General features: G+C 41.7%; 4 protein-coding genes across 6 annotated transcripts in view; 1 reads left to right on the top strand and 3 right to left on the bottom strand.

Annotated features, from left to right (window-relative positions):
• itga7 (integrin, alpha 7) overlaps positions 1 to 4634 on the top strand; it is a 38436-nt gene extending 33802 nt beyond the window's left edge. For both annotated transcript variants that reach the window (XM_079578866.1, XM_079578865.1), the window contains exons 19-25: positions 11 to 113; positions 355 to 552; positions 751 to 864; positions 994 to 1107; positions 1316 to 1414; positions 1491 to 1616; positions 3095 to 4634. In XM_079578866.1, coding sequence (XP_079434992.1) covers positions 11 to 113; positions 355 to 552; positions 751 to 864; positions 994 to 1107; positions 1316 to 1414; positions 1491 to 1616; positions 3095 to 3250 — 910 coding nt within the window. In that variant the 3' untranslated portion in view covers positions 3251 to 4634. The remainder of the gene's footprint in view (positions 1 to 10; positions 114 to 354; positions 553 to 750; positions 865 to 993; positions 1108 to 1315; positions 1415 to 1490; positions 1617 to 3094) is intronic.
• Positions 4635 to 5963: 1329 nt separating this feature from the next.
• On the bottom strand, positions 5964 to 8620 carry gpr61l (G protein-coupled receptor 61-like). Its single transcript, XM_079578876.1, has 2 exons — positions 8450 to 8620; positions 5964 to 7361 (listed from the first exon to the last, which is right to left on the bottom strand). The coding sequence occupies exon 2, from the start codon at positions 7315 to 7317 to the stop codon at positions 6055 to 6057; it is 1263 nt and encodes a 420-aa protein (XP_079435002.1). The 5' UTR covers positions 7318 to 7361; positions 8450 to 8620; the 3' UTR covers positions 5964 to 6054.
• A 417-nt stretch (positions 8621 to 9037) lies between these two features.
• Positions 9038 to 15943, bottom strand: parp3 (poly (ADP-ribose) polymerase family, member 3). Of its 2 annotated transcripts, none has more exons than XM_079578872.1 (11): positions 15744 to 15943; positions 15258 to 15467; positions 13932 to 14057; positions 13669 to 13848; positions 13427 to 13559; positions 11907 to 12130; positions 11643 to 11795; positions 11297 to 11383; positions 11041 to 11218; positions 10505 to 10648; positions 9038 to 10313 (listed from the first exon to the last, which is right to left on the bottom strand). In XM_079578872.1, exons 2-11 carry the CDS (start codon positions 15444 to 15446, stop codon positions 10138 to 10140), a joined length of 1590 nt encoding a protein of 529 aa, XP_079434998.1. In that variant the 5' UTR covers positions 15447 to 15467; positions 15744 to 15943; the 3' UTR covers positions 9038 to 10137. The 2 variants fall into 2 exon arrangements, with proteins under 2 accessions (XP_079434998.1, XP_079434999.1); XM_079578873.1 differs by having other exon boundaries at positions 15748 to 15943.
• Positions 15944 to 22453: 6510 nt separating this feature from the next.
• The window catches only part of grm2a (glutamate receptor, metabotropic 2a), a 56066-nt gene continuing 54256 nt past the window's right edge, over positions 22454 to 24263 (bottom strand). Inside the window, exons 5-6 of the mRNA XM_079578867.1 lie at positions 22958 to 23135; positions 22454 to 22828 (exon numbers count right to left, since the gene is read on the bottom strand). Of these exons, the coding sequence (XP_079434993.1) occupies positions 22755 to 22828; positions 22958 to 23135 (252 nt within the window). The 3' untranslated portion in view covers positions 22454 to 22754. The remainder of the gene's footprint in view (positions 22829 to 22957; positions 23136 to 24263) is intronic.

Raw genomic sequence — 24263 nt, 5'->3', positions numbered from 1 at the left:
TTTTTATTAGACTTGCAAACCCGCACCAGCTGTTCTTCAGCGGACCAGTGAAAGGGGAGAGTGCCATGGCCAGTTTGGAGGAGATCGGCAGCCTAGTGGAGTTTGAATTTGTGGTGAGTTAAAGATGGACGATAAGCACAGAGCCAAAAGGACCATTGAGCTGCTGTTTTCTATCAATCAAACAGGTCTTGATTAATACAAGTAGATGAAAGTCCCCATTGCAGTATGTTTGCAATATTATAAGATAAATATATTTGTCCTGTGTCCTCCATAATCAAATGCATTTTTAGTGACTTTGCTGATTTGCTAAACAAAAGTGTGGATACATCACGAGGCGCTCATTGTTTGTCCCAGGTGTCAAACCCAGGGCAGGCGCTGCAGACTCTGGGCTCCGCGTTTCTGAACATCATGTTTCCTCATGAACTGTCCAACGGGAAGTGGCTGCTGTACCCGTCCAGCCTGAGGTTCGAGGGGAACCAGTGCAGCCCAAAGAAAGCCATAAACCCGCTGAATCTGGCTGCGTCAGCGAGCACACCGCCTGAAAACAACATGGTAAAACTACAGACAATGCAAAGCCACTATATTGCAGTACCATGCCAATTGCAGTTCAATGGTTGAAGAAAGCACAAGTGAAGTTTCAAAAAGTTTTTAGCCAAATCTGTCTGACATACACTGTATTATTTTTGAAACATTAAATTAAGACATTAGGATTCTCTTTGTGGGTGTAAATAGGTGTATTGTTTGTTTCAGGTGGGAAGAACCCGGCGCTCACACCCCGAGGAGGAGGAAGTGACGATAAAAGGAAACGGAGCAAGAACAACTCCAGCTGTGGCCGCATCAGAGAGACGCAAGTCACTCAAACTGGTCAGGAAAATATGATCAAATTACTTGTTTAATAGTTTTACTGGCTAGTCTTGATCAATTATCACCATGCTTGAAATGATGTGTATTTGAGACTTTTGTGATACCATTGTATGCTCTTCATGGTGTCAGGACTGTCTGCTGGGCTCGGCGCGCTGTGTGCTCTTCCAGTGTCCCCTGCACAGCTTCTCTGGTCAGGCCGTTCTCAAGATACAAGCTCGACTCTGGGACGCCAGCTTCATCGAGGTACGACTAGATCCACAGACAGCATGACGCAAGTCCCCATGTCCTCTTTCAATACTTCCACAATTTCCCTCTTTGGTCGCCCTCGTAAAATATATATATCTGAACGTGTCAAAACCTCTGGACACATCTGACTTGATCTAAAAACATCTAGCTTGAGCTGCACTCATTCTCAAACCTACCCATTTTCTCGTCTTTCTTTTATTTCCAGGAGTTCCCGTCGGTGAGTGTCCTGGAGGTGATGGTCAGAGCAAACATCACAGTCAAGTCAAGCATCAAGCACCTGGTCCTCCAAGACGCAGCGGCTCAGGTACTTTCACTTATAATTACTACAAGTCAGAGTACAAACGATAGTTGACTCATCAGAAAAATGGTTTGCTGTGCAGGTGCCAGTGCTGATCTACCCTGAGCCGGGCCACTCAGACCAGTACTGGATCCCCTGGTGGATCATCCTCATCGCAGTGCTGGCCGGGATCCTGCTGCTCACGCTGCTCGTCTGCATCCTCTGGAAGGTATAGACTCGTTATCGATTTTATGACTTCATTACTAAGGGATCATGACTTTTATTTATCATTTTCTTTATCGTATTGCTTTGTCACATTTGTCTTCTACTTTCTTTCTCCTTTCCTCTTTGATTTTCCCTCTTTCCTTGTGTCCTCGTCAGTGTGGGTTCTTCAAGCGCAGCGAGCCGCGTCCACACTACGATACCGAGTATTATCAAGCCCATTTGGGGGTTCAGCCCTCGGAGGCGGAGAAGCAGGCCTCAGAACTTTAATATCGGATATATTCATCATTACTGGGGCCTGCTCTCCCCTCCTCCTCCTCCTTACAAACGGTAAAAAGCAAACTAAAAACAACATGGTGTGTGACCCTAATTGCACTGAGGAGAGGCTGCTGGTGTTTCCTGGTTACGGGAAAGATACACTTAAAAACACAATTCCATATTTTTCCAACTTATCAACACCGCTTGCCATTTTCCTCCAGACTGTTGCAGTGTTGTTGGTGCCTTACTGTATTTGTCATATTAAAGGGATGTTTCAGGATTTTTGACATATGACCTCATTTCCTGGTTATCCAGGGTGTTGTTGATTACTGGAGATATTTTTCATTTTTTTGTATTCATGCAGTCCTTTTATTTGAAGAGTTTAGTGGTGCTAGGCTATGCTAGGCTAGCGCATGTCTATGGTATCTAGTAGCCTGCATTAAAAACAGTCTGACCCAAGCACAGTGCACCTGAGGCAAATCACTTATAACACCAGATACCGATATAAATGTCTGTGTTGACTGAATCATTTTTGAAATATAACCATTTTGAATTTAAAAGAACTTATATTTGAGCAGCTTCAGCTCCCTGGTTGTAAGCTACGCAGTGGCGCAGTGATCTGCTAGGTTACTGGATCTACAGTAGTTTGTTTACCTGCAGCCGGCATTACTGCACATGGGATTAACAACGGAGCTTTCTACAAATCAGATATGGCAACGTTTGACGTACTAAACGATGATTTTGAAGAGGTTTTTAATGCAGGCTACTAGTTATCATAGACATGCACTAGCCTTGTACTAGCCTAGTACCACTAAACTCTTCAAATATATGGACAGCATGAATAAATGATGTGTATCTCCAGAAATCAACAACACTCTGGATAACTGGGAAATGAGACCCTGTGTCAACAATCCTGAAATATCCCTTTAAGACTCTGTTTTGGGGTTGGACTATTATGGCATGAATGCATTTCTTTTTCTTTTTTTCTTTGCTTGACGTACACAATGCACTGGTTTCCTGGTTTACTTTAAGCATCCCAAACTCTGTTGTATTGGAGCTTATGAAGGAAAGCTCTGCACAAACGTTTTAACTCTGATGAATCTAAGAAGATCTGGGTTGCTTGAATTTAACATTTTAACATATGTTATCATATGGATCAAATGTTGTAAACTGTTAATATTGCACATTAATTCAGTGCTGACATGTCTTTTCCCTCTGTCTGTTTAGTGTGGCTTCTTCCGTCGGGCGCAATACAAAGACAAGCTTCCTCAATACCACGCGGTGAAGATCCCTCGCCAGGACCGACCGCAGTTTCAAACAGAGAAATCTGGAGGCGCTCACAAAAAGGAGTGGGCCACACACTGGAGCGACGGGACAATGTAAAAAATACACTTTAAAAACTTTATTTAAAATCAACCTGCACACACAGACTGAGTTTGAAAAAGCGTGTGCACACTGGGTCACCTTTGAGTGGCCAGATACTTTGACTGCGTCTACAGAGTCCACCATCCTGGCTGGTCTTGGATATTGAAGTGCACCCAACTAAAAGGTTTGATGCCCTGAAGGACAACAGAAAAACAACAAGCATGAAATGTCAAAACCAGAAGAGACACCATGTTGGGAAGCTTCCAAGCCATTTTTGCCTTAACTTCTGCAAGACTGATCACTGATGGGCAAAGACTGTTTTTATAAATAAAAGAATTATGTGTGCGAGCAGTCAGTATTGACAAAGCTGATAGAAGTGAAGTTTGTCAATAGCCAGATTTTATGGATGAAGCAACTGAATGTTTTGGCTTAAGGACTATTAGTTTCTATGTTGTTCTTTGTATGTGTTAAAAAAGACAATGCTTTTTAATGAGGAGTTTATGATGCTAAATATACTGTACTTTGACAGTAGCCTGGCCAGTAAGTCAGTTCCAAGACTCTCCTGCTTTTGAAAAGATAATAGGCTGACCAGGTTACCACAGTTGGGTAAAGGATGGGTTCGAGGCAGATGACAAATTCCCCTACAGGGGTCAATAAAGTCCACAGACAGAAAAAATACATGGAGCGTGTCTGACTGGCCAGGCTACTGTAACAGGTGACATCCTGAGTGAACTTGAACTTAAGACACACAGTACAGCCATAACCACAGCACTGTTGATTCATCAACCAAACAAGTCCTAAAGAAATGGTGAGCTTTTTTAATCAGTAACTCTTTGTAGTCCAAGGCGCCACAAATGCTGTTTACTGGGATGGTGTTTGCGTATTACCATTAGGATAAAAAGTGAATTGTACATTTAATTGGCCTCTTGTAGCAGCCTGCTATAGGAAGTGACACATTAAAAGTGCCTTCAAAAGAACAGAAGAAGAACCTCTCGGACCTCTTCCAAGGCATTACAGTTTCTTATTTTTCTGAAACATGCAAAAAAAAAGTCACTTTTTGAACCTTGGTTTTGTTTATCCAACTATGTGTGCTGAATCCCCGAATCTCTACACACGTATGCAGGCACTATTTTATCAACGTCCCTGAGCAGGAGCAAGCTGTAGGATGTTGTCAATGAAAAGCATGAGAAGTTTCACGTACTAAAGATTAAAAGCATCAGAGAAAATGAAAAGAATTGAAGTATTGCTGGACAATCGCGGATCGGCTGCATGAGGCTCATCTGATGTCCTGTTGTTTAACACTTCTGTTAAGGTTAATTTGATGTCTGTTTAATAAGCTGTTTTACTGTTCTTTTTTGTTTTTGTTGGGCTGCACTGTTTAATAAATTGGTTGTAAATAAAAGGTGAGAACATGTTTGTCAAACTGCAGTCGACTTCAAGACCACAAAATGATACACTTCAGCTTCGGCCTTAAAAAGAATGAAGGGATAAGATGAAATATAGTGTTTCAATTGCTGTCCAATGGGAAAGAAAATGGCATCAAGTCATTTTGGTCTTGGACAAAAGACACAATTATTGCAAAGGGAGGGTTCTTGGAATTGACTGCAGCAGTAGAAATAAGTCTATTTGGCCATTTAAGTGCTGTATACTTGAAGAATGACATTGATTGGTGGAAATGAGCGTTTTCTTGATGGAATGGCAGTGCATCAAGGTTAAGTCATGTAAATTTAGCAGAACAATAAGGCCTTTGAATCTGCTAAGTCTTGCTGGTAGTAATCCTACGAAAGAAAAGTGATGGCAAAACAAAATAGTTATGAAAAATGACATGAGAGACATGAGAGATGGCCACTAGGTTTCAGGTCATGTTCTGGACATCATGAACTAGATACGCAGTTATGTAAGTCGCTGTAAAAGCTGAAAGCGCTGGGCGTAAACGTGTTATTGGCTGAAACCACACTTTCCCCTGTTTGGAAAAGACTAATACAAACAGCAGAGCCATAAAACAGCACTATGTGAGCACTTTTAGCATGTTATCAATGAGCAGTAAAGATTTCTATTGTAAACCGTGAACCAGGTCACATGTGGCGCACACTGGTTTCCTCACTTCTGCATTGCAGCCGTTGAGGCATATTTTTAAATGTTGTAAGTCAGTTGTTGAGGTAGAGTTGATATGATCATTTTCTTTATAGCACGGTAATAACATGGTGATAGGATACTGTCCCCAAAAAAGCATGTTTTCTGGTAAGTTACCAGAAAACATCTGGGTTACAATAGTTTTAGGATCATGACTAATCATAGATATTACAATGTAATTACAAGGGTGTCATGTTATTTCACAATAATTACCATGTTCTTATTACCCTTTTTGGTTCTAGGCTATTTCCATTATTTTTAACACTGTGCTCTAAAGTAAAGAGCTACTAAAACAATGATGTGTTTGCTAAACTACACAATAAAACCATCATAGTTTTTCCTATCCAAGAAGCTTCTTCAGCCCTGAGTTATGTCTCTTTCAAAACCTGAATTTTCAGTCCAAGGGAAGAACTTAACCTTCTTGGATTCAACAACGATTCTTACAAATCCAGATGACACCTTTTTGAATAGTATTATCATGTTGGAACTTCTTGAATAACTGGGAGCTACACATAGGAGTAAACGGTAACGAGATTTAAATGTGTTTGAGCATTGTAATCTTATGGAATTCATATTTATTCAACCAAGGCCCATGGGATCATATTTACAATCATTCAGCACAGGTCTTTGAAAAGTTCCTTGAACACCTTGAAAGTCCTTGACTTGGACATACATTATTGTCTTTAATGTTATGAGTGTTCTTCTGGTACCTGTCCTGGTATCTTCAATACTCGCTCCACACTGGCCTTCAGACTGGGCCTTCTGCTACTGCTACTACTGCTACTGCCCGTGGTCCTCTGTATGAACTGCAGGAAGTTCTCCTGTAATGACCCTTCGTGGCTGGACGTCCCGATCTCCACCGTCTGGGTCCAACAACATCTCCTAAACTTCACCAGTTCGTCTCGGATCTGCCTGTTCAAAAGCCCATAGAAAAACGGGTTCACCGCGAACGACGAAAAGGCGAGCCAGTTCACCACCTCTTCCAGATCTCCCGGACTTTGCATGGACTCACTTAGCGCCATCTGGAGGTGGAAGATGAAATACGGCAACCAACAAATTAAAAACTGCCCCACGATGAAGACCAAAGTTAGCGCTGCCTTCCCGCCACTGAACGCTCTTTCTGGGGACAACCTTTGAGGGATACTCCTTGTCGTCGCGATCATTGTCGTCTGGCTGTTTATTGAATCCGAGCGTTCTTCTTTAGCTTGGCATGTCGCCACTATTGGGGCTTGCTGTAGCGCTGCCGATCTGGCCACCTTATAGACAGCGCAATAAACCGCAAAAATGACCACTGACGGAACCAGAAAGCAAGCTATGCTAAAGAGTACGGCAAAGACTTTTCTTAAGCTACTATGGCTAGCGTGGAGAGAGCAATGCGCCGCCGAAATCGAGCTATGACTTCCGTAGGGGGGCCACCCAAAAAGTGTGACCATCGCTAAAATAAGCGACTTTATCCATATCAGCAGCATGACGACCATCACGAGGTTCACGGTCATGTTAACTTCGTAGCGCATTGGGTGGACGATGTAAAAGTAGCGCTCGATGCTGATAGCAGTAACGGTGAGAATAGATAGACAAATAAGGAAGACATTCAGGAAAATGTAGACTTGGCACTCCAGAATGGTGAAAACAACCGTTCCGAAAAACGGAGAACTGGAGATTATACCCAAAGGCATGAGGAGGATGGCGCAGAGGACGTCCACGGCACAGAGATGGCAGACGAAGGCAAACCTTTTGAGGTGAGGGGCACGCGCGATAGCCACCATGACACCAGTGTTAGCCAATAGGGCGATGAGGTCAAGAGTCACCATGCAGAAGAGGCCAAACAGGTCCTTGATTTGGGATTGGGAGCTGGTGACCACGCCCAGATCGGAGGGGACCGTCGGGAAGTCAGCGGAGGAGGTGAGGTTCAGGGCCGGAGCAGCAACAGCATGGAAGGACTCGGCCGCCATTATTGAGAGACGCTCTTGAAAGCCTTCATTGTTGGCTGGTCGATCTGGAAACAAGAAGGCCAAGAGAACGTTTTGTCATCAATAACACAGGAAAACCTCAACAAAACAGCTGGTCAGTGTAAACACGCTACCTTGAAGGATAGATTGGAGCATGTTTTGGATTGCTGGCAAGAGTAAAGGCCTAGTCCAAAATGTTATGCAGTGTACCTTTAACTCATTAGGTTAGATCTCAGTTTTAAACTGTCATATTTCTCAAAATGATCCTGGCTTGATGCTTGATGACTGTGCCAGACTCCACTCTTGGAGATTTTTTTCTTTGGTCAGACAATCTCTTTCCCAATTCCGCAAACCTTTTCATTCTGTTTTCTGTGTTATGGACTGTCCAAAAAAAGCAATCAGACAAAACAAAAGAAAAAAGAAAATGTGAAAAATTCCTAAACTGATGCTGGTTAAACTTATAGCTAGCTCTGACTCATGTCCGTCTAATTAAAGGAACAGGCCACTGTTTTGATATACTGAGATATGTTCTTACCTGAGCTTAGACGAGTTGATACATACCTGTCTGGTCTTTGTGTGTGCCCTCCATCACGCAAAAAGACCAAAGATGTTCTTGGCATTTTGCCTCTCCAAGTATATTCCCATAGCTCCAAACCAGTTGAAGTAAGAAGCGACCAAGCTCTTCCACGGGCACACACAAAGACCAGACAGGTACGTATCAACTCGTCCAAGCTCAGGTAAGAACATATCTCAGTATGGAAAAACTGTGGCCTTTTCCTTTAACACTCAAAGCATCATGAATAATAGTCTTCAAGTTTGTTTGTTTTTTTGCTTCACAATGCTTGTTTTTTCTTTTTCCGTTTGCTATAACAAAATAGAGCCAGTGCAGGCTCTTACACTGTAACGACGACACTGATAAATACAGTCATCAAACAGTCACTCCTTGTAAAATCCTTAACACAACAAATAAATAGCAGTAGTTTCCAACCCACTGTAATTTAGGGACATTAAAGCCATTCATATTCCTTTTATGAGCAATAATATAATAATAGCAACGTAATCTAAAGTTTTGGGGAACTACTATAAAGTGTGAGAATCAGTGGTTTAAATATCAGCAAATTTGTTGGACACTTACAACATCTCAGCAGGCATTCTCTTTAGATCAAAGTTCAGTCCATCCTAAAATGTAAAAAAAAAAAATTGCCTACCAATAAAAAAAGTTCAGTCCATCAATTTGAAGTTGGTAGAGAGGGCTTTTTTTATTTGTTATGATCTGGTGTTTCTTGCTGCCGCTCTCCTCCTCCATCCAGCTCTGTGTATGGCACTGACTGTCACACATTGTATTCTGTAGGACACACACTTCACTGTCGGCGGGTCCAGCGAGACTCCACAGGGTCCTAATACCACCAGCTTAAGGGAGACTGTGCTCGTGAACTGAACATTTTGCGCTTTATAAAACTGAGCAAGCTTCTCAAAGACCAACTGTCGACCGTTATCTATCCACTGTCCATAAGAATTAGTGGTGAGTTGGCAATCAGTGTCTTGCCCAAGGACTCAATGACAATGAAGAGCTTGGAAGGAAAGTAAAAACTATAATGTTTTATATAACTAAATTCAATCAACATATAAATAATAAAACATGAATAAAACTGAGCAAATAACGCAACACTGTGACAATTTAAATAAGAATCAGTGACACAATGGAGCAAATAATGACATTTTATTTCCCAATTGAATAAAATGTAAAGTGCAAAGGCCGACACTAACATATATTACTTTACAAATTATAACTTCAGGCTAACTCTCAAGAGAGTTGCCAAGCTTTATGATAAACAAACTCAAATTGACTTCTCTATGTCAGATGATCTCTCATAGTGCAACGGGGGAAGTTCTACATGTAAACATCTTAATCTCTACTGCAGTTGATTACAAAGCAGCTTCATTTTAAGTGCACAATTACAGTCCTATAAGCCACTGTATTTAGTCTTCACTGTCCGTCTGGTACTCATTTGAATAACCAGGATCGTGCAACCACACAAACCATTAACAAAACAGGCAGTAGAAACATAGAAAGGATTTTAAAAATCGCAATATGAAAGAATCCACAACCTTCTTAAAAGGTTAGATATTGCATAACATCTGCATTACGGTTGGTTTAGATGATGATTTTCACTGAAAAGTAGCTTGCAAAGCGACTTCACTAAAGGCTAGCCAGGCTGTAATCAAGAGTCATTGCAATAAGTCAAGAATAAGCATAAGGCAAATTGCTGTTTAGATGCATGAACACATGCACAGAGCAAACATTTTACAAACCAAAGATACAATGACTTATGGTGAAGACTCTTACATTATGTTACATTCAGACAGTTAGATGTCAATATTTAAGGCATATAATGTTCTTTTACGCACAGCATATTGTGGAATTGTTAGTGGTGGGGATTTGCAAACAGAAGCAATGTTAGGTCGACGTTAAAGCTCCCATATCATGCTTTGTTAAGGCTTTGTAACGTTTCGCCTTTTCACACTCTTTTGTAGCATTTGCTCTTCTCCTTACACACTTCAAATACCAGGATTTGGGGTCTTTTGCCCCTCACTTGCATTTTAAAAAGCAGATATGTGATTAACAGAATCCAACTGTGGAGGAGAAGGTGCATTGACATTAGGACCACGCTTTCAGTTTTCGTCCATTAAGAAAGAGGTATTCCCTAAATAAGCAACAAACCTAAGAAACAAGCTGACAGGTACGTACAAAAGAGAATTCTACGGTGAAAAGAAAAAACAAAAGTGTTGATTCAGCATCATATGGGAGCTTGAAATACTTCCTCAGTATCGCATGTGCAGCTCGAGCAGGTAGCGGATGCGGCATTGGCTCTCTTTGTAGACAAGATATTCGCTGTTACAGAAATAGCTATCTTTGTACTGAGGCTGATCGATGGCGGGGCCCTGAGGTACGGCCACCTGCTTCCCATCCAGGGTGATGAAGACGTCCTTAGAGGGGTCTGCAACGAGATGTTTTGGAGACCAAGTCAGATGTGTCCAGAACAAGTTAGAGCTTGGTAAGAATGATTGTGCTGCCATAGCCTCGACCAAGACACACAGGGAAGATGTGGTAGGGGGCAATTACTTTAATAACTTAAGAGAAGAAGAGGGTGTAGAGGATAAGGTCAGACGAAGGTAAAGGTTTTAGTACCTGGCTCGATTCGTCCTCTGGCCACCACAGAGTCAAAGCCGTTGGGAGCTTTCTTCAGAGAACTGTTGTCTCTGGTGATGGTATGTTCTTTACCCAGAGCCACTTCATTCAGAAACATGATCCCAGTGTTTTTCGATACGCCAACTGCAAATAGAAAAGTAAAGAATATAATGGACTTGACGATGTTTTTCCAATTCCAACTCCCCAAATCTAAAAAACAGAACACAGCTTTCAGTTGTTGGTCCAGGTTATGTCCTACTTTTGATCTAGAATTCACCTGGTTTAGAGCGAGATTACCCATTGTTTAATCTAGATTAACTGCAAAGCGACACAACTCAAAAAAAGCAAAGACAGCTCGACTATTGTCACTTGGTCTCAACAGTTTTGACCAAAGCCGTGGGAAGATATTTTAGTTGGGGGTGCTGTTGACGGACCGAATTTACCCCTGCAATTCGCAAACTATCCACCAGGAGGTGCTGCAGCGCCCTCAGCACCCTGGGTTCCCAGGCCTTGGCTTTGACATTCTGTTTTCTCACCATATCCGGCAGACTTTTCATTCTCCGACGCAAAGTAAATGCCTCGTCCGACTCGCCCCCCGGAGTGAGGCATGATTCTGAGGCCGCTCTTCAAAATGGCCGCCACCACCGCAATGTTGGTGCCGTGCCACAGCAAACGGCGGTTCTCCAGATGGTCATTCTCACTGAAGCGGTCTCCCTAAGAGTGAAAAGAGACGCGGTGAAGCAGGGCAAAAAAAAAAAAAAACTTTACTGCTGTATAAGATTTGACACGTACTTCTGCGTCTCGGTCGACCTCCCACACATTCTTGATTTTGGGAGGGCTGTACGAGCCTCTTGTTTCCACCAAGTACTTCTCAATAATCTGTAAGACACAACAAAGGAGTAGTAGTAATATATTTACATTGCATTACGTTGTTTCTTTTTTTGACAATTCTTAGTGGTTCATATGGCCCATTTTATTTAAACATGAGAAAGGCCCATGGTAAAAGGACTTTTAACCATGTTCTAATGTGAATCACAAAAGGGACAAAACAAAAGGAATGTATGGGACTCAGCATTGATATTTTACATTTTGATTGGTCTACAACGCCCTCTGCAGGCAGTAGTGGGAAATACCGCACCTTGTAGACGTCGGACTTCTTGTCAACGAGGGTGAGTTTACACATGAGAGAGGTGTAGTCCTGGTCAGCCGGGTGTGGGACGGTCTCGATCTCCTCCTGAGCCTTCTCGGTCTCCGTCTTCAGCGTCTGGGCCAATTCTATGTCGGCCAGCACCTTAAAAATGCGTTACATTTTAGTTATTGCTCTATATTGCTCCAGATTAACTAACTAATCTGACCATGGTAACTAAGGACGACTGAAAGAGTATACAATATGAAACTTTACCATGAGCATCTCTTTCTTCTTCTCGATGATCTCTTTAGTGTCAATGGTCGGAGGCCTCTGGCGGCCGAAGTTGTGTGGGATTATGGTGAAGAACTTGGAGGAGAGTTCTTCCAGTTTGGCCTTTTTATTTTTCTGGTTCAAGGCAGCCTCGAGGTCTTCCAAAACATCGAAGCCCTTTGCGATCTGCATCTTACTCAGTTTTCCCAGAGGCATCTTCTTAATGTCTGGACACAAAATATTTCTGTTGGTTCGGTGGCATTTTATTTTACTTACTGTTTACCCATTCAAATATACAGATGTTCCATGACTTATGTACTGGACGTGACAGCTTGACGCACTTCAGAATTTTATTTTGGAGAAAGTAGTACAGATTAAAGCAGTACTAAGTAACTCATGCCCCTAGAGGCCATAAGCACAACTGCAGGTGTCGTAGCATGTTGCGTTTTTTTACTTATTAATTGTCCGTGAGAGTAAATACTACGCTGACAGAAAAGACAAAGGTAGAGAGGGATATTGCACGTCCAATTACACAATTACACATCTTTTCTTTTCACTCTGTAAACTGTCAAACTGTCAAAACTGTAAATTATACTGTTAAAGTGGCGCTAGCCCGTTAGCCTGTTAGCTTCTTCTTCGTGATTCCATTAGTGTGTATTGGTGACTCCGACCCGCTGGCAGTCAAGTTTCAGGCATGGTTTTCTGGCCAGAGACACCGAGGGAGATGAAAGACCCTCCAATCATCCCATTAACACATGTATTACCCCTAGAGGGCCTACGGAAAGGATTTATTAAGGTAAACAAGTTACTTTGTATTGGTTTAAGATGTCACTACACAATAATCTCTGTGGGCTCCCTCAGAGAACAGACCCGTCCTATACTTACCATAAATTTCCACAGTTTCACAGTTTGATAAAAAAATAACGTCGGTGCCAACATGGCTTGGTTTAAATAGAATGCCAGTGGCCCAGTGGGTTTGCTGTCATCCACCGCTGGGAAGTCGCCTGAGTAACACTGTTACGACACGGTGTTTGAGGGAGGACCAAGGCATTACCAGACGCTACAAAAGTGATGTGCACACGCACTTTGCAGCTATCGGGCTCGGTCTGGAGGTCAGGTCGCTTCAGTGCACATGTGGCTCTGAGTAGGTGAGACGGGAGCAGACCAGAGGAGACCTGAGCAGACAAATAGTCGCCCTGCCCCCAAGCAGCGACAGTGTATCGGGTTGACATATGAGAAGATTTGAATTTACATTTATTTACATTTCCTCCTCAAAAGGCTGCAGCTTGTTTCCCTAGATTTTCAATTGTTTATAGTTTGGAAATGTTCATCACATTTTGCAAAAACAAGTTTAAAGTGGTGGCACTTGAGCACTTAAGATTCTTTTCTTTTTTTTGTTATTACATTTCTAATTTAAGCAAGTTCTCGTCCTGCCCCACACAGAAGTATGTCACTGAACAGGTCTCTGTTTAACTTCCACACGAGGTAACAATGCGGAGCCAGTCTATTGAGAAGAGCCTTACCCAGATTCATCTCCTCCATGGCCTCTTTAAACATGTCCGTGTCGAAGATCAGCTCGATCAGCTTCTGTGTGGCCTTGTTCAGAGTGCAGGGCAGCACGTTTTTAGCTTTTCCATCAACTTGATCCGGAACCGCCTGCGAGAAACAAAGAAAGAAACGTCGTGAGTGAGTTACTATCATGGAACTAAACTAAACTTAACTAAACTAGTACTCATTCATGCTAATTTGACCACTAAATATTTACCTTGACCTCTGCATCCTCCTCCCCGTCCACCTCGATCAGAGTGTACTTCCCCGGATGAGCCACAAAGTTCTCCCGATCGCTCCAGTTGTTTTTGGTTTTGTCTTTAAATTTCTTCTCGAACTCTTTAATGGCCGCGTCCGCAGAAGTGAAGACGCTATCTTTGTTTTGACCAGATTCCCCCTGAACAATATAAAACAATCACACACCTTGTTTTCATACAAGCAGCGCAAGTATAAGTAAGCTACCACCAAGTATTGACTTACCACTCTCCCCCAGCGGGTCCATGTGTGGTAGCGCTTCCCATCACGTATAATTTGAATCACGTAATACTTATTATTGTTGTGGCCGATGTTGGTCTGATTGAGCATACAGTCGTAGTCTTCATAAACCTTACAAAACATAAACACTTAAAGTAAAGATAGAGTAATAGAAACACTCCCTCTGTCAGGGATGCAGGGTGGTACATTCATACTATTTAGGACTTTTAATTATGTCACAGACGGTATTCAGTAATTTGCCGCTCTCCCTTTTACATATATGCTTGAAACATTATGCTCAAATATTTGAACTTTTTTCCATTTCCTGTTTGAGACCACATTCTCACCCCTACAGGCTCTCGAGTCCAGACTGAATGAACCCATGTTGCTGTTACAGTGTAACTTAGTGAATGTTATCTTTGTATTATTGCAATTTGTGACCTAAAACAACATAAGAAAAGTACTACATGAATTAAGTTCACTTACTTATTTAATAATAATGATAAGCACTGGTTTTGCATTTTGAACACTTCACATGGCATTATTCATTCACTCCATACTCAGTGGGTGGTGAACTATAGTAGCCACAGCTGCCCTGGGTAGACCGACAAAAGTGAGGCTGCCAGTCTGTGCCATTGGCCCTCTCCTTCTTCTAAAGGGTTTTCACAGGCAGCAGCAACTCAAATGCAATGCCTTTTGATGCCATTTTAATACCTAAAAACTACATTTAATGCCGCAAATGTAAAAAAATAAAATAAAATCTTGACAAATGCATGCCGTGCAAATAGATGAGCAATGTCATTGCTATGGGTTCGGTCTCTAAGGAAAAACTATCTTTTCTAAGAAATATGGATTTAATGCCAATTTGAATCAAATGTAATGCTTCTTCATGACTTTTATGGCCTTCATTTAGGCATTACTACTTCAATCACTTTTAATACTTTTGAATGCAGAAACCCTGTTTCACTCACACACTGCATTCACACAAGAAATGTGGGTAAAGCATCTTTCCCAAGGACACCCTGCACCTGCAAGACCCACCAAACGTCTTGAAAAGTGAATTAAAGAGGCTCATAACACTGATATGATCCTTTATTATTCATCAAGTTACATTGCAGGTCTATGACACAAGCATGATGATGGATACCACTCCACTGTGTGTAAAACCAAGAAAATCAAAATATGCCATTTCAACTTTATTTTACTCCATGTAACTTATTCTTGTATTTCACTTGAGCTCTTATCCCCTTGATACCACGGCAGCAACAACTAACAGTGATTTAACAACTGAATGAATGAACTACAACCAAAGTGCCCCATTCAGAGCCTTACCTCTCCAGACAGATACGAGTGCTCATCCACCTTCCTCTTGCCTCTCTTCTCTGGAACAGCAGCCTTCAGAGCTTCTTTAGCTGAAGTAAAAGCATCTTTGGGTTTTTGGGGGGTCTCGGGCTCCAGCTTGACCTTTTTACCCCCAGCTTTCGCAGAAGTGGAGGCAGCAGCGCGTCTCTTTGGTGCCATGATACCTGGTACAGTGCAGTCCTGCAAAGTAATAGGAGCACAGAGATCTTTGGACAAGCTCAGACATATCACTCCCTCCCTCCTTCCCTCCCTCCTTCCCTCCCCATCTTCCTCCTCCCCCTCCTCCCCCTCTCTCTCTCTCCCTCTCTCACTCTCAATCTCATTATACACAACAATACCATAATATGACAACAGCCCTGACCACTAAGGCAGCACAATGGTGTATTAAGACAAAAACACAACCTCCACCCTTACAATAATCAAATGTGACATTTACATGAGCAAGCAGCAACTCACCTACTTCCTGGTTGTAGTGTAGACAAACCAAATAAAGCTTCTCAAACAGGAAGTGCAAAGTGCAGTAACAAAGTGCATATGCGTCCACAGCGGAGAGGTTTGTGGGGCCCAGAGCAGGAGTCTGTCCCGGATTTTGGGGAAAACAATTGCAGGATTACTAGTTTACAGTAATGGGGCGACTCTGCTCCTCCTCTTCCTCAAGGGCAAGTCAGGACAAAGTGAAAGATGCGTATACTGCCACCTAGCGTTGTTTAGAATGAGAGGACTTGCTTCAAAATAGTTTTTCAGACCGAAAGAAAAGGGTTTATTTCTTCATATCTTCTTCATGCAACTTTTCCAGGGTGTTTCTAGTCCAAAACAATAAATACATAAATTAATCAATTAATAAATATATTGGCGAAAAAATTATATTTTTAATCAACATTAACAAGTAAAGTACTATATTTTTTTCTTCCTGCCTAAATGCAAGAAAAAAGGACTTTGTTTATTTAAAAAAGGGTCCTGATCATGAGGGTCAAGTGAATGCGGACTCACTGCAGAAGTGATGCCAGTGCACAGGTCTTACTATCTCAAGCCCCCTTCATTTGCATACGGTGATAGAAATCAAGACAAGAATAATGGAGGCTGTAAAAATAAAACGTTGACTAAAAAGAAAAGTGGAATTTAATGAATACATATAACTAAATGGAGTCACATTTATTATTTTTATTTGAACAGAAACTGCATAAAAAATAATAATAGGACTTTATTTGTTAATGTTAAATCAAAAATAGCATGTTGATTAGCAATATAATGTTGTTGTTTCAGCGTTTGCAGTAATATTTTAATAATTATTCACCAATATATTGATTTATTGATTTATTGATCATTTTGCACTTTTGGTCCCCGCTTGGCAACACTGACAATAAACACATTTCAATAGAATGAATATTCTTTCTTTATCTGCTGTGATCTTAGCGTATGAAATGATGCAGTTCCCGTGCACACTCTAATTTGTAAGAATGTTTAATAAACCTTAACCCAGTGAATTTTCTCCAGTTTAGGTTTAGCTCTACCCAAATATAAAAATATAAATGCTTCTTGGCTGGAGAGCACACTTTTTTGTCACTTTTTTGTTGCGTTTTCATCCTTGTTTTTGTTGCTATATTGTCGCTTTTTTCTACAATATGCTTTAGATTATATTAGGCTTTAGTTCAAGTTTGGCTTTAGGTAAAGCAAAACTGGAGAAAATGTGCTCGGTTCAGGTGGGAGTTAACCTGTTACCTGCTGCCCCCCGATCAGGGGGCTCGGGCTAGGGCTAGTTAACCCTGATCAGGGTATAATCAGGGTTAAAAACGACAAATGTAACGTAAATTGTGTTTCACTCACACAGATCTCACACATGTTTTTAGAAACTAGAAGGTCTTGGCTTTCAAATGAAGTATCACACTGGCATAAAGGCTGTAAACTCTCCAGTCCATATGCTTTGAGATGAGGATATACAGGATTGTTAGCCCTAATCCTAAACCTAACCCTAAAGTGCCAGTTAACATGCTTAGAAGTAAGAGTTTTCCAAAGCGCTCCATTGTAGCTAATGATTTCTTCACTCACTCCACACTTGGTGCTAAGCTACAGTTTTAGCTACATCTGCCCTGGGGCAGACTGACGGAAGCGAGGCACATCTGACCACAGCCAGCTACTCACTCACACTCGGGTGTCTTGCCCAAGGACACAATGACAGCCTGCAGTTGTGGGAGCTGGGGTTCAAACCGCCAACCTTCCAATCACTAGACAACATGCTTTACCAACTGAGCCACTGTCCCAGTCAGGCTCACTTTAAAAGATGTGCAATTATAGTATACACTGTGTTCCAAATTATTATGCAAATTGGATTTTTGTGTCAAAAAGGTAAAAAAAAAACAATAATAATGAAACTCATGGATGGTATCGTGTCTTGGGGCTCTTTGAATCACTGACATGAATCTCAGAGACCTGGGATGAGTAGTTGTCGGGTTAAGCCCAGTTAAGGGAAAAACTGCTGAAAAGGATGTTCCACTTTATTATGCAGATCATCATTTTCAAGCAATATGGGAAAGAAAAAGGGACTTTCTGCTGATGAAAAGCGTGAAATAGTTGAATGCCTTGGTCTAGGTATGAAAACCTTCAATATTTCATGAAAGATTAAGCATAATCATCGTATTGATAAGAGATTTGTGGATGATTCAGACACACTCCGTTTTGTGCAGATAATGGCACAATATGGACGGTTTCTGCCAGACAAACACATCAGATTAAGAGAACAGATGCTACAAAGCAGCATACAGGTATTTGAAGCTGCTGGTGCCTCTGGAGTCTCCCGAACATCAAGGTGTAGGACCATCCAGAGGCTGCAGATGTGCATAAACCTTCTATCCGGGCCTCCCCTAAACTGTTAATTGAAGCTGATGAACAGAAACGGCTGCAGTGGCTCAGAAATACATGAAGACTCATTTTCAAACAGTCTTGTTCACTGATGAGGCCGTGTAGCCCTGGATGGTCAAATCAATGGAGTAGTGGATGGTTGGTGAATGGCCCCAATGTCCCAACAAGGCTGTGATGTCAGTAAGGAGGGGGCGGAGTCATGTTTTGGGCCAGAATCATGGTGAGAGAGCTGGTCGGCCCCATTAGGCCCTTTTAGGATCCCTGAAGGTGTGAAAATGACCTTTGAAAAATATGTGGAGTTTCTGACTGACCACTTTCTTCTATGTTACAAAAAGAAGAGCTGTGCTTTCCCGAACAAAATCCTCTTCATGCATGACAACGCCCCATGTCCTGCTGTAAAGAAAACCTCTGCATCACTGGCTGCTATGGGCATAAAAGGAGAGAAACTCATGATGTGGACCCCCTCCTTCCCTGACCTCAACCCTATTGAGAACCTTTGGAGCCTCAACAAAAAACACTTCTATGAAGTCTTCTATAAACGGCAGCTCTGGGAGGCTATTTTAACATCCTGCAAACAAATCCAAGCAGAAACTGTCCAAAAACTCACAAGTTTAATGGATTTAAGTATTTTGAAGCTGCTATCACACAAGGGCTCCTATGGTAAAATATAACTTGACCTGTTTTTTGATTGAAATAGCTTTTGATTTCAGTAAGTATGACCTCCTAATGCTACAAATTCAACAAATGACCATTTTCAGTTAACTACAAGCTTTAAAATGTATTGAAACGATGAGTTGCATAATAATTTGGAACAGTGGATTTTGAGGTTTTTACTATATTTATTTTAGAAAAAAATACTGTTATCACTAGGAAATGTTTTCCACCACATTTAAATGATCCTCTACCAGTTAAAGACTTAAAAATTATGCTGACTCTCATTTGAGTGGACAATTTAGAAAATTCAGAGAAAAATGTCATTTGCATAATAATTTGGAACGCAGTGTAGGTTTTGTGCTTTATTTTGTCATTTTTCATTAAGACATTATGAACAGGTTACATTACATTTACTCAAGAAGGCGACATGCCTTTGTTTGGAGGAACTGAACTTCTTAGAGTAGTTTCATCATACAGTACTTTTTACTTCTACTTGAGTCAAACCATAATGAAGTATCTGTACTCTTATTTGAGTAAAAATAATTACTGCTTAATCATTACTACTTTTTCCACTGTGAGTAAATATTTAAGCGGCAAATGCTTAATTTTGATCTATAAAGTAGATAGATCGTCTCGCTCCTTGTTCTTTAGAATTCTTTTCTTTAACTGTATTTTCCTGCCATTCTTGGCATGTTCTGTGTAAATATCACGATTTTCACATGATTTTATGATTTGTTTCACACAATTCATGGCGTCATTGAAAATATATCAGCCTTTTTTCGCTCAAGCACTTACTTAGTTACTCACAGTAATATTTTCTCCAAGTACTTTTACTTGAGGAATTGGTTGGGTCACTACTTTTTACTTGTACTTGAGTAAAATGATTTCAAAGTTTTTGGCTCTACCCACCTTTGCTGCGCCGTGTGTAAATCTTTAAGTGACAAATCTATATTCACCTTATTGGGGAGGTAGCAGTGGCGTTATCTGTTGTTCATAACCAGACTGCAGGTCGAACTGGAGCTGACGTTGGCTTTAATCGATGTTATTGCTGTTACATGTGGTATTTCTTACAACCCCCTGAGTAAATACAGAATATGGTTTGGCTTCGGTCCTTTACAGATCCTCACAGCCAAAGAGAGAGCATGCACAAATATCACTAAAGTAGTCAATCGTTTGGCTACTCTTCACACCTGTAAGTTGGATTCTTCTATCTGTTATATATCACATATACTAGGCCATGATACTTTCCTCAAATACAGACGACTTATGCCTCTCGAACGGAGCAACTGTTGACCCGCCTTCTGATCGAATCAACCAATCAGAGCTCACCATTTCTCAGCGACAAGGCTATATTAGCCAATTACAGTGCTGAGAGTGAATTTGAAAAATCACCTTTGTCCGATGACTTAACAGCTCTTCCCTCCAAGTTGTGAAGAAAACTGTATCCATTAGTTATCATTCATAAATTCATAGTATTAGTATATTTAAACTTTACTTGATGAAGTATACTTCAGATTCTGTAAGTACAGTCAAGTACAAGTGTAGTCTAAATGTAAGTAAACCTTAGTATAAGTATATATAAGTATAATTATTAGTATTTACTTGGTGAAGTATACTTCTGACAAGTACATCAGAAGTATACTATCTTCATTTGAAGTATACTTGCATTATACTTGAATGTACTTCTTGTTGCTAAGGGACTGCACTAGAGGGCAGTGTTGCACCACTAATCCACCTCCTGCCCCGGTGCTGTTTGTCTGATTGGTACCATTGGTACCATACACTTGGCTGCACAGCTCACACACCTCACACACCTCACACAGCTCACACACTACACGGTGCTCTCTCACTAAGTGTTCCTGCAGCTCTGTCAGTCTCTTGTTTTCAGCAGATGACACTATTTGTGCTGCTCATTTTTATATAAGCCACCGCTCTCCACAGATGGTGAAGATTTTGAGCTACGTTTCCAAAGCCTCCCTAAATCTGCTTTTAATTGGGTCGTGCATCGTGTTGTGTTAAAAAAAAAAAAAAAAAGTCATCCAGGTGCTCCATAAATTACTCATTTCAATTCCATTTCGAGAACACGTCTATCACAGAGCCTTGTATGCACTTCCAGCAGACTGCCCCACTGGGAGGAGGTTGTGTTGTCCAGACTTTGGTGATGTCAGAGTATCTCAGATGGAGGGCCTGTATTTATCCCTGGTCCTTGTTGTGATTGGCCCTAACTGGATCTACATTTTTCTTGTGACTTTTTGTTTAGTGTCATGTGTCCTGGAGTTATGTCAGAAAATGCTATAATTAGCCACATAATATTTGAAAAAACAAAATATAATATAAATAGTATATTTATACATAAAACACAACAGGAGTCTCTTTTTTGAATATATTAATAAAAAACACATTTTATTTACATAAATTACAAGAACGCACAAACCGGTTCACCAAAATCTACAATAAAAAGTCTTCTCTATATATTTTACATTAAACAGTTGTACTATATTTACTCCATTTTGGCAGTAGTAGAAGTTCATTCATAGAAACAAGGGCTATATGCAAAAGTATTGGCATTTTGCGTTGCTACGAGTCAAAAACAAACTGAAATGATTGGGACATTTGAAGTCACAGCACTGAGAGGACGACATGTTTCATCACCACCTGTGAGACCTCTGCACATCAGATACAGCACTGTGGACGTGTTAACCCAACATTTCCTCTAACTCTACTTTGGGTCCAGTGGAATTGCAGCTTCATAGGCTCTAACGTATTGAAAGATTTTAACCTGCACAGCTCTCTCCAACCAGCGCCTCTCTCACTGGATGCCTACAAAGCTGGGTACCTCCTGCCATCTTCCATAAGGTGCCACTCTATCAGCAAAGCTACAACATCATGGGCAGCCATGAGTGGAGTGCCTTTGGAGGCCATCCTGTATGTGCTGCTGCTTCATGGGCGTCTCGTACCTTCACCAGTTTCTACAGGGTGAGTATCGTGACTTCTCAGCCTCTGCATGCTGTGCTCCTACTGCCATCCTCTGGGTCCACTCCATGAGGTACTGCATGTACTCAGGATTCCTCATAAGTTTGAAAATACTAGGCATTCACCTACTGGCGGTCATCCAGGATTCATAGAACCGTGGTTACATACGCAGCTCTCTGTGACATAACGTCCTTCTCATCTGTCCATGAAGCTTGGAGTAGATTAGACCCAAAAGAGCTGCGATGATGCCTCTCTTAACAGTTCCATAAGTGTGCTGCTGGTCGACAGTGTAAACACCTCCTGAACCTGAACCTGATACAGAACTACAGTCACTGAGTGACACTTAGTGAACCGCTCTACAGAGACAGAGTCAGAGCCTTTTTCCAATGCGCTGGTGCTGGTTCTGGGCCGGTTACAGTTTCAAAACCGGTTCTTTCATTTTTCACTCAAAGAATGCTGGCAGTAACAGCTGGACCAAGAAATGAGCACCGGTGTCGGGGCGTGGCTTTCACTTCCAGGAAAAGAACAAACTACACCCAGCATTTTTGAAAGACTGAAGGGGTAGTTAGCACTAACTTCTGGAAGAGTGGAGAAGCCATTCTGTGGAGGAAACTGTCTTCTTGCTTTGTGCTGACATACGGCAAAAACTAGAGGGAGTAGTTAACGCCAAACCAGTCTTAGAATATAGAAGTCTTATACAAACAACAAGAAATGTTTACAGCTGGCTATGAAACAAGTGTAGGCCAACATAAAAACGTGTAATTGTAGAACCAGAATCAGTATTAAGATGCTACTGTCCATGTTTTATGTGACAGCTGACATCCCAATGCATCGCAATGGCAATAGGGGTGTGCAGACCAGCGCTATGCTAGCTCTTATATTTGGGGAAAACGAAGTCAGCATGGCACAGAACTGGCACCAGCAACAACCCAGAACCAGCACCGTGGTGGAAAAGCTCTACAGAGAGTCATTGAGTGAAGAGCTCTACAGAGAAGAGGTTGTGGAGTCCACCACCTCTCGACCATTACAGACTGTCGGCACCACGTTGGAGGCAGAGGCTGCAAGACAAAAGCAGATTGAAAAAAAATATTTTGATAAATTCACAATGCAAATGTCTATGAGGATCTTGTCTCCCCCGTTGTGTTTGGTGACAGAAACACTTACACCACAGAACACTCTGCACTTACCTTGAGAGAAGCTGGAGCCCTGTCCGGTTGTGACGCTGAAGCGGGTGGTGTTCACTCGCAGGGTGCACACGTTCTTCTGAGGCTGGAACAGGATGATGTGGACCTTCGGAGCGAACAGACATCCCAGCACCACAGACCCGCTCAGGCTGACAGAAATGCACATGGTGGTGGTCTGCACCTGCAGGGGACAGGGAGGGAAACGTTATTTAATACCTTGCTCTTCAGATTCTGCAAAATGTCACATCATTACACTGGGCTGTGACAAATGGCACTTGCGATTACTGTGTGTAGTGTAGTCAAGTAGGTCTTCAAGTCATGAAAGGAGTTCAAATGACTTCAATAGAAACTGCAAATCTAAAACAAAAATCCCATACATTTCGGATCATGTTGGTGGAGGTTTAACTTGCACTGATCTTGAGTTGTTATGGAAATCTACATAAATGCAGTATTTGGTTCATTTGCAACTCTCCAGGACAGTATTTTTTTTTTTTTACTTTGAGAGAAATTCTGCAGGATATTGAAGACAGAAAAAAGGCACATTTCCATATAAAGTAATTCCTTGGACCGTAAGCACTATATAAACACTTAGCCAAGGACACTGGCAGCATGAAATTAAATGATGAAAGATTGAACCCTCATGTCTTGATGAGTGAACTCTTCTGTGCTACTGTTGCGACGAGGACTCTCATGCATAACCGGCCACACCTCACACCTCCCCCACAGTCGCCCATAAAGTCACACACACAACAGGTCCGCTACTTTTTTTTGTCTTCGTCTGGATGTTTCATTGACGCAAATTGCTGTTTTATAAAAGCCTGTTACATCCAGTCTCGCCATGGCAACATTCTTCCATTTCCTAACTCAATAACTCAACCTGTTCAAATTGCGTTGCTACGGAGACCTCCTCCTGACCCCGCTCAGAGGAGGCGCTAAATGATTTATCTGTTTGTCAATCACCGCCTCTCTCTTTCCCCCCCTTTCTCTCGCTTTCACTCCTTCATCTTCGTATGTCTTTCCCTCCTCTGTCTCTGTGTCTCTATTTTCACAACTTGCAAAGTGTCACATCTGGTGCCTCATTTCCCACCTCACACATGTTTTAACCCCCCTTCCTTTTTTTATTTTCTTGGAAACAGAGCTCCCTTCGTCGTTGATGTGATTGTGCAGCAGGTACCACAGTCGTGAGCTCTGGGTTTGTCAGGTGTTTGTCTCGCGCTGAATTCTAATCACCGCGTTACATGAGACTGTGTGTCACATCATTCACTTCATCAGAGCTAAAGCAAAAAGAGCAGGGATTGTTTTCAGCCAT

This window comes from Gobius niger (assembly GCF_951799975.1).
Source record: "Gobius niger genome assembly, chromosome: 20".
Classification (NCBI taxonomy): domain Eukaryota; kingdom Metazoa; phylum Chordata; class Actinopteri; order Gobiiformes; family Gobiidae; genus Gobius; species Gobius niger.
This window is presented reverse-complemented; position numbering and strand designations above follow the sequence as displayed.